Below are 12,375 nucleotides of genomic sequence, written 5' to 3'. Positions count from 1 at the left end.
TCATTCGTTTTGTTTTGTTATTGTTGGTTTTGTTCTTTAAGCATTGTTGTTGTTTTTTTATTTCAGCTTAAAACCATGCATTGACTAAACTACAAGTGTAGCTTAACCAACAGAGTAAAATAATGTTTGTCAAATTTATTTGGGCAAAGCCCTATAGACTGCAAGATGGTTGGAACAAAACCAACAATAACAAAACAAAACGAATGAAAAAAAGAGGAAGCACGCTCAAAATAAACCCAGCCAACTGCACTTAAATCGGTGATTTGACAGTGGCATCGGAAAAGACAACAACAATGCTGAAAGAACAAAACCAACAATAACAAAACAAAACGAATGAAAAAAAGAAGAAGCACGCTCAAAATAAACCCAGCCAACTGCACTTAAATCGATGATTTGACAGTGGCATAGGAAAAGAGATATGTTTGTACGAATTTATTTCGGCATAAGCCGGCTATCATGCAAAACCTTTTTTCGGAAGGTTCAAGTGTGGTTCATTGTTGGGTTTATTGAACTGCCTGAATTTATTCTGATAATTGGTTGATAGTTTTGCTGCAAGTAGAGGATGCTGATGAGGAATGTGGTTATTTCGAAACGTGCGTCCATCCAACCATCTTCCGGTCTATAGGGCTTTGCCCAAATAAATTTGACAAACATTCTTTCCCACTTGTAGTTTAGTCAATGCATGGTTTTAAGCTGAAATCAAAAAACAACAAAATTGCATTTCTATAGAAAATTTTGTCGATATTTTATGTCTTTAGGAATTTTGTCAAAATTTAATTTCTATACAAAATTTCGTCAAAAATTTATTTCTATAGACAATTTTGTCAAAATTTTATTTCTATAGAAAATTTTGTCAGAATTTTATTTCTGTAGAAACTTTTGTCAAAATGTTATTTCTATAGAAAATTTATGAAGCATTTCATAATTGGAGAGGACTATTTTGCAAAATCTTCCTAAACATCAAGAATTCTACCAAACAATAAAAAATCTGCCATTTTTGGTAGACTCGTGTTTATAATTGTATATAGCCCCCACATGAAGCGACCCCCATATTTCAATTCTGGCTCTATAATTGCCGCACAAAAGTTAAATATTTCTTCCCTATATATACCGGTCAAGAACTGAATATATACGTATTTAATCGACCTTTCTTTTGTCTACTATATATCCCGCATGGACTAACTTACAATTTATTTTCATTTTCAAGTAATTTAATTGTGGATGACCGTCTTTAGTAGAAGTTTCTACGCAATCCATGGTGGATAGTACATAAGATTCGGCCTGGCCGAAATTACGGCCGTATATACTTGTTTATATTAGATGTGCTTATAACTATCACATAATGAAAACTATTTGCAACCAAGTTTTAATTATTTCAATTTTTCTATTTAAATTATGTTAGCATTTATCGAATAAGATGGCCCATTATAAATCCAAACAACGATGAAGAATCTGAATGGGAATTCATACACCCCAGAGGAGGCAAAAAATTGGATGTCCGTCTTGCGGCACATACTACGGTTTACTATAAAGCTACTAATTCGCTAATCGTCTTTGGTGGTATAATGACGAGTTTGGCAAGATTTTCCAAATTGTCGGATCGGATCTTTGCATTTCAGTTGGATAAATTTCATTGGACTGAGATTTTATACCCGAGGACTGCTTTGCGGGATACAAACATTCCTCGTGAACGTGCTTTCCATACGGCCACAGTGAGTGGCAACTATATGATTGTGTTCGGAGGTTACACACATCGTCACAACAAGGATGAAATCTGTTATGACAACCAAATGTATTGGTATCACTTGTCTTGTCATATTTGGATAAACCAAGAGGTCTCTGCAGAGGAATCATACCCAAAGACCCAAGGTGTATTTGCTCATGCCGCTGCTTTAAGGAAGAATAATACATTACTCATTGTGGGTGGCTATCATGGCAATGTCAACGCAGATTTGTTTGCTTATGAATTGCCGCAAGTACTGAGAGCCAATGGTATATTTGGCCACAATCCAGAAATGGCTTGCCGATATCACACCTCACACACAGCATGTCTATCCAATCCGGAATGTGGTTGGTGTTCAGCTGATAGTAGTTGCTATGGTCGGACAATCGGTGCAAATTGCACAAGCAACTTACAAACCTCTAGGTGTCCAGGCATTTGCCCCTCGTTGGGAGACTGCCACTCCTGCCTAGTCCATGGGACACAATGGTCAAAGTCATTGGAAAGCAACGACAACTATCTTTCTGTGGCAAGTAAATTGGGATTGAATGAGTGTTCATGGTGTGTACAAAACGCCAAATGTCATCACCGAGATGATAACTATGGAATATGCGGAGAAGATACACCTTCCCATAGTCCAGGATGGTGGGGTGAACAGGGAACTGAAATTCGCCAACCTTCACAATGCACGCAAAATGATCGTAGACCAGGTCTGACATACGTTAAATACCATTATCCCGTCAATTTAACTATGCCCGATTTTGTGGCCATAGTTAATGCAACTATGGTAGATTTCTCCTCGCCCACACCGACGACACAATACGAACAGAAAATGGAGGGCGAAATGTTGGCACGTCTCTTGGGTTTTGTTCGCCCGCAAAAACAGTGGGAAGAGGAGCCCACTGAGATTCAAGTGTGCACAAGTTATTCCAACGCCGTATTGAAAGCAGGTTTAGGAAAGGATTTGAATTCGTTAAAAGAATTGACAAAACAATCTTCCAATCAATCGTTCTGCAGCAACGTGGAAATTCCCAGTACAGAACAGCCTTTCCTAATTGATTTCCAAGCCCGACGTAGAATAGGCTTGAACAACATTTACAACACGTATCAGAAGACCAAAATGGAATTGCAGCATTTATATCATGGCAATCTGAATGCCTTCACATTTGAGTATCTAGAGCCGTATTATTCAGGAGAAAATTGCTCACAATACACAAATTGTTTGCAGTGTTTAACGGACAATGCTTGTGGCTGGTGCTCCTTAAAATCGCAGTGCATGTCCAAGTCAGTCAATGAAACGGAAGCATGCAGTAGCATAAACGAGTCCGAATATAATTCGTCCTTGGTGTTGTGGGAATATTTGATAAATCAGCCCAGTCACTGTGCAAATTGTTCCAATTACGTATCGTGTGAGGAATGTGTGGATTCGAAGTTGTGCGAATGGTGGGCGGAGGAGGCTCGTTGCGCACGTTTGGGTAAATCTGAAAATAGTGTTAGAACGCTAGATCAATGTCCGATGCAATGTAGACTAAGAACTAATTGCCAAGATTGTTTAAATGAGCGCGGACGTTGCGTTTGGTGTGAAGCCCGATCCGCTTGCTTCAGCTTCGCCGTTTACACAAGCGAATATCAGTTTGGAATGTGCCGTGAATGGTTGGATCAGTCCGTAAGTCCCCACCAAGTTGAGAGTGAAAATAACCTAATACATTCGAGGAGTTCTGCATTAATTCCCATACATCATCAAGTCATGCCGAAGCAACAGCAATGCAAATCTTGTTCTCAATATCGGAACTGTACCACGTGTCTGCGTACCCTTAGTTGTGGATGGTGTTTCGATCGAGACAATCCTATTGAGGGAAAATGCATGCAAGGGGATTTCAGCCAGCCCTTTGGCAATTGTTCATTAGCCTTGAATAGTTCATATGTTCACGATGCAGAGTGGGCCTATGCCCAGTGTCCAGATGTTGACGAATGTGGTCTAGGTCTACATGACTGCCATAAAGAAGCTAAATGCACGAACACTCACGGGTCATATAGATGTCATTGTCGAAGAGGTTTTGTTGGAGATGGTCGACAAACATGCACAAGGACATGCTTCGAGACATGCGTCCATGGCTATTGTTCGGACTCTCCGGATTATGTGTGTCGCTGCGAGTTGGGATGGACAGGAGCAGATTGTTCCATAAATTGTGGTTGCCATAACCATTCAACGTGTAACGAACGGGTCGGCAAGTGTGATTCCTGTCAAGCCTGGACTGAAGGTGAACGTTGCGAACGCTGTCGCCAAGGTAGTTACGGAAATGCTACGTCGGCTGCAGGATGTACACCTTGTGAATGCAATGGTCACGGCAATCAAGATAAGGGTATATGCAATGTAAACAATGGCGAATGTTATTGCAAAGATAATACTGAGGGTATAAAGTGTGATAAATGCTCCCCTGGTTTCTATGGCGATCCCAAAGACGGTGGCCAATGTTACTATCAATGTGAATCGCGAGGAATGTTGCGAAATATAGGACAAAGTGGTATTGGCTCCTATAAGGCCTATAAATCCCCTTGGGGTGCTAAACTGGAGGTCAAGGAATGCCTATGGATTTTGGATCCAAAAACAGACCATGCAGAAAAGTCACTGCTGCAAGTTGAGTTTGAATGGAACTCATTAGCCATGGATTGCGATGAAAATGCTGTTTACATTTATGATAGTCTGCCCGATTTGACTGGGGTGTCGCAACAAAATCAACTCATATCAGTGGTGTGTAATCCGTATACATCATCACACATTATTGAGGCAAGATCTAGCCATGTCACAGTCTATTATAAACAAGGTGGAGGTTTGAGAAAACATTTTGGATTCAATGCTATATACACGGTGAAAAATTGTGTAGCTAACACCTGTCTCCATCCGCATATATGCGACGACCAATTGCGTTGTATATGCCCAGCGGGATATGTGGGACCCAAATGTGAAATAGAAATATGTCCGCGCAATTGTAATGCAAAAAGAATGCAGGGATATTGCGATACCGATTACGGGCGATGTATTTGCAATCAAGGCTGGGGCGGAAATGATTGTGGCACAGCAATTAAATTGAACCAGATAACGGTCACCGAACAATTTAACACATTACTTCTCTCCGAATCCTATGAGCATCTGCGAAAAACAATACCTCGCTTTGGCCATACAGTATGTGCCGATCGTAGGGGATCACTGTGGATGTTTGGCGGATATTCTCCATCCCATGGTCCACTCAATGATTTTCGTCAGTTCGATACAAAGAATGGTACATGGATGCAGGTTACTGTGGAATCCACACCCGATGATAAAATGCCCTTGGGAAGATATTTTCATGCAGCCGAAATATATTTAAAAAAGCAAACGATTTTCATATATGGAGGCATAACAACAACTGGAGTTTCAACATCGCCGAAACCAGAAATATTGGCTGACTTTTGGCAGTTTTCAATACAAAATCAACGATGGTCCGAACTAGATTTAACAGGCCATCGCATAAAGCCGCCGGCTCTGGCGGGACACACCCTAACTTATACCAGAAATAATGAAAAAGAGTCCTTGGTACTAATAGGAGGCATGACTCTGAATAAGTCCCGACAATTGGAATTATGGGAATTTAATTTGGAAACATTTAGATGGGAACAATTAAGGGCTTTGGGTGTGCGAATGCCCGTACTCTATGGTCATACAACTGTATATCATAGCGAAAATCATGTCATGTATGTTTTTGGTGGTTACTCCACCGAACCACAAAGTAAACTCTATGCTCTGCATTTGCAAAAGATGACTTGGACCGAATTGCCACCTTTCAAAGATCTCAACCGTCCCGAATCCCTATTGCCAAGAGCCCGTTATTTCCATTCGGCTGTTACCACAGATCAATATATGATAGTCTATGGAGGTCGTAATTTCCCCTATAATGCCAGTGATGTGCTAATAGCTTACGTATATAACTGCAATCAATGGATTCGTTTGACTGAAGATGTAAATATTGTTGGACAATTGCAGACATCGACTTATGCCGAAGACATATCAATCGATCATGAAAGTAATGCCATATACGTTATTGGTGGCTGGGACGGAAGTGCAGCCCAAAGCCATGTCACCAAAATAACAATACCCGGTGATATTTGCCAACTATGGAGTTCGGGGAAATATTTGTGCCGACATTATATGGGATGTAGCTTCTGTACGGTCTCTGCGAATTTTGTGACCTCATCGTTTTGTTACTCCCATGATACCCATAGCGGTATTTGTAATAATGGCAATGGTACTCTTGTATATAACAATGGCGCTGCTTGTGACGACGCATGGATGTCAAAACGAAATTGTTCCAGTTTTACTTCATGTTCGTCTTGTTTAGCCTCGTGGCCTTCGCACGTAGAAACCACGCCCGTTTGTCAATGGTGCGATGAGTGTGGCATAAAGGGTAGGTGCGTTCCTGCTGGGGTAGACTGTGAGCGTCGTACTTGGTGTTCGAAGGAAGTAAGCGTAGGACTATTGAATCTGTGCCCCCAGCCGCAATGTCATACTCTCTTTTGCGAAGCATGTATACTGAATGAGAATTGTGAATGGGCTCAGAATGAGTTGGGTATAATAGAGTGCATCACAAAGGAACTAGTCGAACAAAATCAGTATAAAATTATAGGTCAATGTCCGTTGCCATGCCATCATTATCACAATTGTTCCACCTGCTTGAATAATGACGACAGTGAACAACCCAAGGATTGTAAATGGTCCACAATGCTGAATACTTGTTTGTCTCCTCAATCTCAGCCACTTTTATGTGCTGGTGGGGTGTGCGGCTTAGTTTTGGAAGCTAATGAAACCGATCATTGCCCTGAACCTTGCAATGTTTATACGCAATGTTCTACTTGTTTAGAACATGCCCATTGTGGGTGGTGTGCCAGAGATGGCTACAACGGCGATGGCATTTGTACCGAAGGATCGCTGGAAAACAAGCAGGAATATCCATCATCATCCACGTGCGATTTAATTTACTCCTCTTTGCGTAATGATTCTATGCTAAAACCTGCCGATGTCGTGTCCTGGAATTATGTTAAGTGTCCTGCAGAAAATGAATGCACCAATGGACATCACCATTGCCACCCGGAGTCTGAAAAATGTATTGATACATTGAGTGGCTACCATTGTGAATGTGGCGAAGGCTATCGACCGGAAAATGATACCTGTATTCCAGTATGTAGTCAAGGATGTGTGCGTGGTAATTGTGTTCGACCAAATGTTTGCGATTGTGATTTTGGTTATGTTGGCGCCAATTGTTCAATACAATGTTTGTGCAATGGTCATTCCGATTGTAAGGGACCAAATCTGCTGGACGAATGTATACAGTGCCACAACAATACAATGGGAGATCAATGCGAAAAATGTCAACCTTTATTTGTGGGTGATCCCCGAGAGGGAAGGGCTTGTGTACCATGTCACGAGTATTGTAATGGTCATACCGATTCGTGCATAGCACATGATTCTGAGCCAACTTACTTCAATATGACACGTTCCGAATTGGAGCTCAATTTACCTCAGGGCCCACTGGCAAATGCCACTTGTTTACGTTGTGCCAATAATACAGCTGGCGAACGTTGTGATACTTGTATTGTAGGCTACTTTAGAGGGACCGACGACCATCATAAAGAATGCCGGCCATGTCAATGTCATGGTCATGGAAACATATGCGATCCTGTAACAGGAGAGAAATGCAACTGTGGCAACAACACGGAAAGTGACGCCACATGTACAGCTGGTGGTGGCAAAAATTCAGCACATTTGTGTTGGAGTGTTCAGTGTTCCAAATGTCGTGATTCTTATGCTGGCAATCCTATAGATGGCCATCAGTGTTACAAACAAATCACAGTGGAGTCAAGGATGTGCTTTGATGCAAAACCAATTGGTAAGTAATATATTTTGTATATTTTGTGAGGATCCAGGTTTTTCTGTCTCATATTCTAACTTCTTTTTTGGATCACACCCTTATGCCCTTTTCCCGTAAATAGTACGACACCCCATTCTTTCTATTTTTCAATGTTTCGTTTCCAGAAAATTCATTGGAAATTAAAAAAAAAAACACAATTGTACACGTTCGTATCAAAAAATGTTTTGCTCTTTTGCCAAAGGCAGTCTTGTGTTGCCCATTTTAAACAGAGGATTAGGTAAAATTGAGAACGCTGTCTTCCATAAACATGAACTAGAACGTTTTCTGGACCAATCCCTCGACATTTTCTGATTCTTCTCCAAGCTTCAAGAAACGAGATTCTGATTCTTTAAATCAAGAGCGATTAGATAAAACTCATACCTTCCATCTTCTGACTGAAGAGTTTCTGGATGATTTTTTTTTTTCAAACAAACAAACATTGTAAGCCAAAATTGTCATTACTTTTAAATATACATATTTCTCGTTATTGTACCACATATGCAAAAATGTCACAATTTTCAATAAAATTCCCCGTTTATTTTTATTTAAATAAAAATATATATTTTTTAAATAGTTATTTAGACTATAATATTAATTGAATCATTTTTTGCAGAGGAATGTAAAGCAAAGCCAGCTGCACTCAAACCAGGACAAACCGTCTTCTTTGTGATTCAACCACGCTTCATGAATGTAGACATCCGAGTTATCATCGATGTGACTCAGGGCGAGTTAGATGTTTACATGTCACCCCAAGACGATTCTTTTATTGTGGAGACCAATGAGACTAGTGGATATCACGAGATATTTTTGGACAACCGATACAATTGGGGCCCCAAAATGAAACGATCACACCCTCTAAATGTTGCCCAGCCGAAATATGATAACAATACCTCCTTCTCCAAGTTGGTGATGAGCGATAAACGGAATAGTTATTACGTGCCACATATTCAAGACTGCAAAAGTCATGGGGGCCACAGCTTTTATGTTAAAGATCAACACGCAAAGGATCTAAGCACACATGTTACACTAAATCACTGCAATACATTACTGAGATTATTTGGTCTCAAAAACCGTTTGGTGCTAACATTACCCCAGCATGCTCATAATTTAAGTGCTACACGATTTTTTATAGCTTTGCGAGCCAGCTCAGGTCCCGAGCCCAGTTATGGTTCAGTTGTATTTCGCCAAGATCAATTACACATTGATTTGTTTGTATTCTTCTCTGTATTTTTCTCATGTTTTTTCTTATTCCTGGCTGTTTGTGTGGTAATATGGAAGGTGAAACAAACGGCAGACATAAGACGAGCACGACGGCAGCATGTTGTAGAGCTTTTGCACTTAGCAAAACGTCCATTTGCTTATGTTTTCTTAGCCGCTAACTCCTTCGATTTAGATAGCCCCCATCCAACAACATCGTCGGCCGTGGCTAACAATAGAATTGTTCGCAGTGCCACTGGAGCTCGCTCAAAGCATCAACATCCAACGCCAAGTAATAGCCAGTTACCAGAAGTATTGTTGATTGCGATCGAACCAACATCAGATAACTTGGCGGCAGTGGGAACCGTATTTGTAAGTCTGCCCGGTCGTTACAAAGCTCCCTTAAGTATGGCCTTGGGGTCAACTCTAATATCATATCCACCAAGATTGTATCAGGTTAATAACCGACACTATGCTCGACCGGCCAGAGGAAATTCAGCACCAGTAACCGGTACGAACCCTACTGCTCCCACAGCTTTAGTGCCCGGAAGTGTGGCAGCGGCAGCACAACGACAAAATCGACAAGGTGCCGTGGCAATGGATGATGCGTTACCTGTATATAATCTTAATTTGTAATAGACAATTCAACATAAAGGTCATTAATAACTACGATGGAATTTATAAAAGACAAATACTAGAATCCCTCTACATACATATATAATGAGCAACTCGCTAAAACATAACTATACTCCGGTAATACCAAATGTAATGGCATTCAACAGAGTAGTATAATCTCACTCCGTCTAGTGAATTGATGTTTTCATTGTAAGTATAGCGTAACTGAATCAGTTTTGTACAATATTATTTGTTTAGTTCTAAGTAAATTAAATCAACGCAGGATATCCACTATTGAAATCTAAACCTTTTTTACATGAACTCTTCAATAATTGGATTATTTATACGATTAGAATCCCAGCATTTCCCCTCAATTTTATAATTTTGTGCGGCATAATCAGATCGAAAAAAACAACGTATCTAATATCATTCCTTAAAAATTATTCCAAGTGATTTTAATAATTTTAATTAATTTCCGCGGATCATACATTTCATAAACACAATCTTCTTTATGGAAAAACTTTCATGGGTTATTGTTTAAATTGTTTACGTTTCGGGTTATATCTATGTGGCCACAGGTATCTTTTTTTAAGTCTGGTGAATAATCTATCCCCTTGAAACCTTCTCAACATTTTTTTTTACCTTCTCGATATTATCTACATTTTGTCAATTAAAAATTTAATTGAGTTGATCAAAACAACGTATCTAATATCATTCCTTAAAAATTTTTCCAAGTGATTTTAATAATTTTAATTAATTTCCGCGGATCATACATTTCATAAACACAATCTTCTTTATGGAAAAACTTTCATGGGGTATTGTTTAAATTGTTTACGTTTCGGGTTATATCTATGTGGCCACAGGTATATTTTTTTAAGTCTGGTGAATAATCTATCCCCTTGAAACCTTCTCAACATTTTTTGTACCTTTTCGATATTATCTACATTTTGTCAATTAAAATTTTAATTGAGTTGATCACAAATCTGTTACATAAATTAATTGAACCAATTAATTTTTTGATTGGATCAATTAATTTTTAAATCGGCGTTTGAATCCAATTAAAAATTAACTGGGCCAATTCACTTCATTATTGAATCCAAAAAAAAAATTGTTTCTGGGTAGGCTTATAGTGATTTCGATTGGTAAAAACTGTATTGCAAATTGTATACCTTTCCCCCATTAATCAAAATTATTTGTTCGATTGCATTTCCACAAGTTGAACATGTTTTATACACAAGATGATTTATTATCAAATTTATATTCTCAATTATATTATATTTGCTCAAAAGACCAAACCCACGAAAATACAACATTTAATTGTGAGGAAAGTTTCTCTTTACGAAAAACACAAAATAAAATGCCAGAGACTTCAATTGGGGTTCTGTAACATTTTCGATGCGGACAGGATTATCTATTTATTAGTTATCACCTAGTGCGGATACGGCCATAAGACTAGGTATCTCTACCACAATAGACATCAACCATACTAAAACCTCAATCTAACTTAGGAATTCAGTTCGGAATTACGGACCAACAACTCTTGGTTTTTGCATCACGATAATGCACTGTCTTACACTGCACTCGGTAATTTCACCAATGTTCTTCTGCAACTACCGTATTTGTCTGATTTGGCTCCCTGTGATTTCTGGCTATTCCCAAAAGTCAAGAAACCATAATTGAAATAATTCGAGGATTGGTAAAAATGTTGGCATAAGTGTATTTTTTCAAAAGGGGATTACTTTACAAGTTGGTTTAGAAGAGTAAATATCGACTTCACCTTACTTTGTGACCCCTAATCTTAAAATTTCGAATGACATTTTTTAAGTAAAAATTGGGAAGTATTTTAAATATTTTGAATATGCTGTTTCCCAAATCACTTTAGTTTCCCATTAAAAATATTTTGGAAGCAATGTAATCCTAATTTTAAACTTTGAGTTCCAACATCAACAACAACAAGAAATTTTCATTTAATGAATGTTTTCCGTTTCCAGTTATTTTGTTATTGTTACCGTTTATACGCCAAAATCATAAATAATGCGTTAAAATTGTTATCAATTTAAATTAAATACAACCCACATTTAAATCGAAGTAGCATTTTTAGTTATAATTGAAAGAATCGTGTCTTTTTATATCTATAATGTCAATTCAATGGAAATCAAAATCACAATAGTCAGAATGGAGAAACTTTTTAGAAACACACATAAAACTCAAACCAATAAAATGAATACAATAATGTACCCCACTATAACCCTTTACATCCCTATATATATAGTAAAATCATATGAATAACAGTACATCTAAGTAGTGGGATGACAAATCAACTCATGAAAGTCACATATATCGAACAAAAGTCTTACAAATAAATACAGTAACTTGTTTAATGTACATATTTAATAATTTTTAGTTAAAATAAGAACTGAAACATATAAAAGTCATTTATGTTGCTCAAGTCGTTTACATTTTAATGATAACATTGGCAAATCGAATGCATATGTTTGTGTTTGTTAAACATTTTATAAGACAAAATAATTCGATGAACAATCCATAAGTGAAATCTACCTTCAGTGAAAATTCAATTTATGTATTAATTTGGATTTTTAGCGGCAATTTTGTATATTATAACCAATACAATATATTTAATATATTTTTTTTATACATATATTTAGTTAAACAAAAAAGAAAACATATCTATAATATTATTACTCTTCTTTATGTTAATATATTTCTCCAACTATTGTCGGTAGCTCTCTTATATTGAATATGTTTCTATTTTTTTGTGAAACACTTATTTATATACGGTTTTGTGCAAATATTTCTTAAAACTTAAGTTTTTAATTAAGTTGTAGCTATATACAATCTCTCTATCTCTCTTCTAAGAATCTCATTTATTTACAAATTACA

At 37.9% G+C, this 12,375-nt stretch overlaps 1 protein-coding gene across 1 annotated transcript in view; it reads left to right on the top strand.

Moving 5' to 3' along the window:
• Megf8 (multiple EGF like domains 8) overlaps positions 1-9,795 on the top strand; it is a 47,314-nt gene extending 37,519 nt beyond the window's left edge. The window contains exons 5-6 of the mRNA XM_075295987.1: positions 1,403-7,641; positions 8,276-9,795. Of these exons, the coding sequence (XP_075152102.1) occupies positions 1,403-7,641; positions 8,276-9,495 (7,459 nt within the window). The 3' untranslated portion in view covers positions 9,496-9,795. The remainder of the gene's footprint in view (positions 1-1,402; positions 7,642-8,275) is intronic.
• Positions 9,796-12,375: the final 2,580 nt, after the last annotated feature.

Source organism: Haematobia irritans, chromosome 2 (genome assembly GCF_050003625.1).
Source record: "Haematobia irritans isolate KBUSLIRL chromosome 2, ASM5000362v1, whole genome shotgun sequence".
Classification (NCBI taxonomy): Eukaryota; Metazoa; Arthropoda; class Insecta; order Diptera; family Muscidae; genus Haematobia; species Haematobia irritans.
Note: the sequence above shows the minus strand (reverse complement) of the source record. Positions and strands in the feature narration are given on the sequence as shown.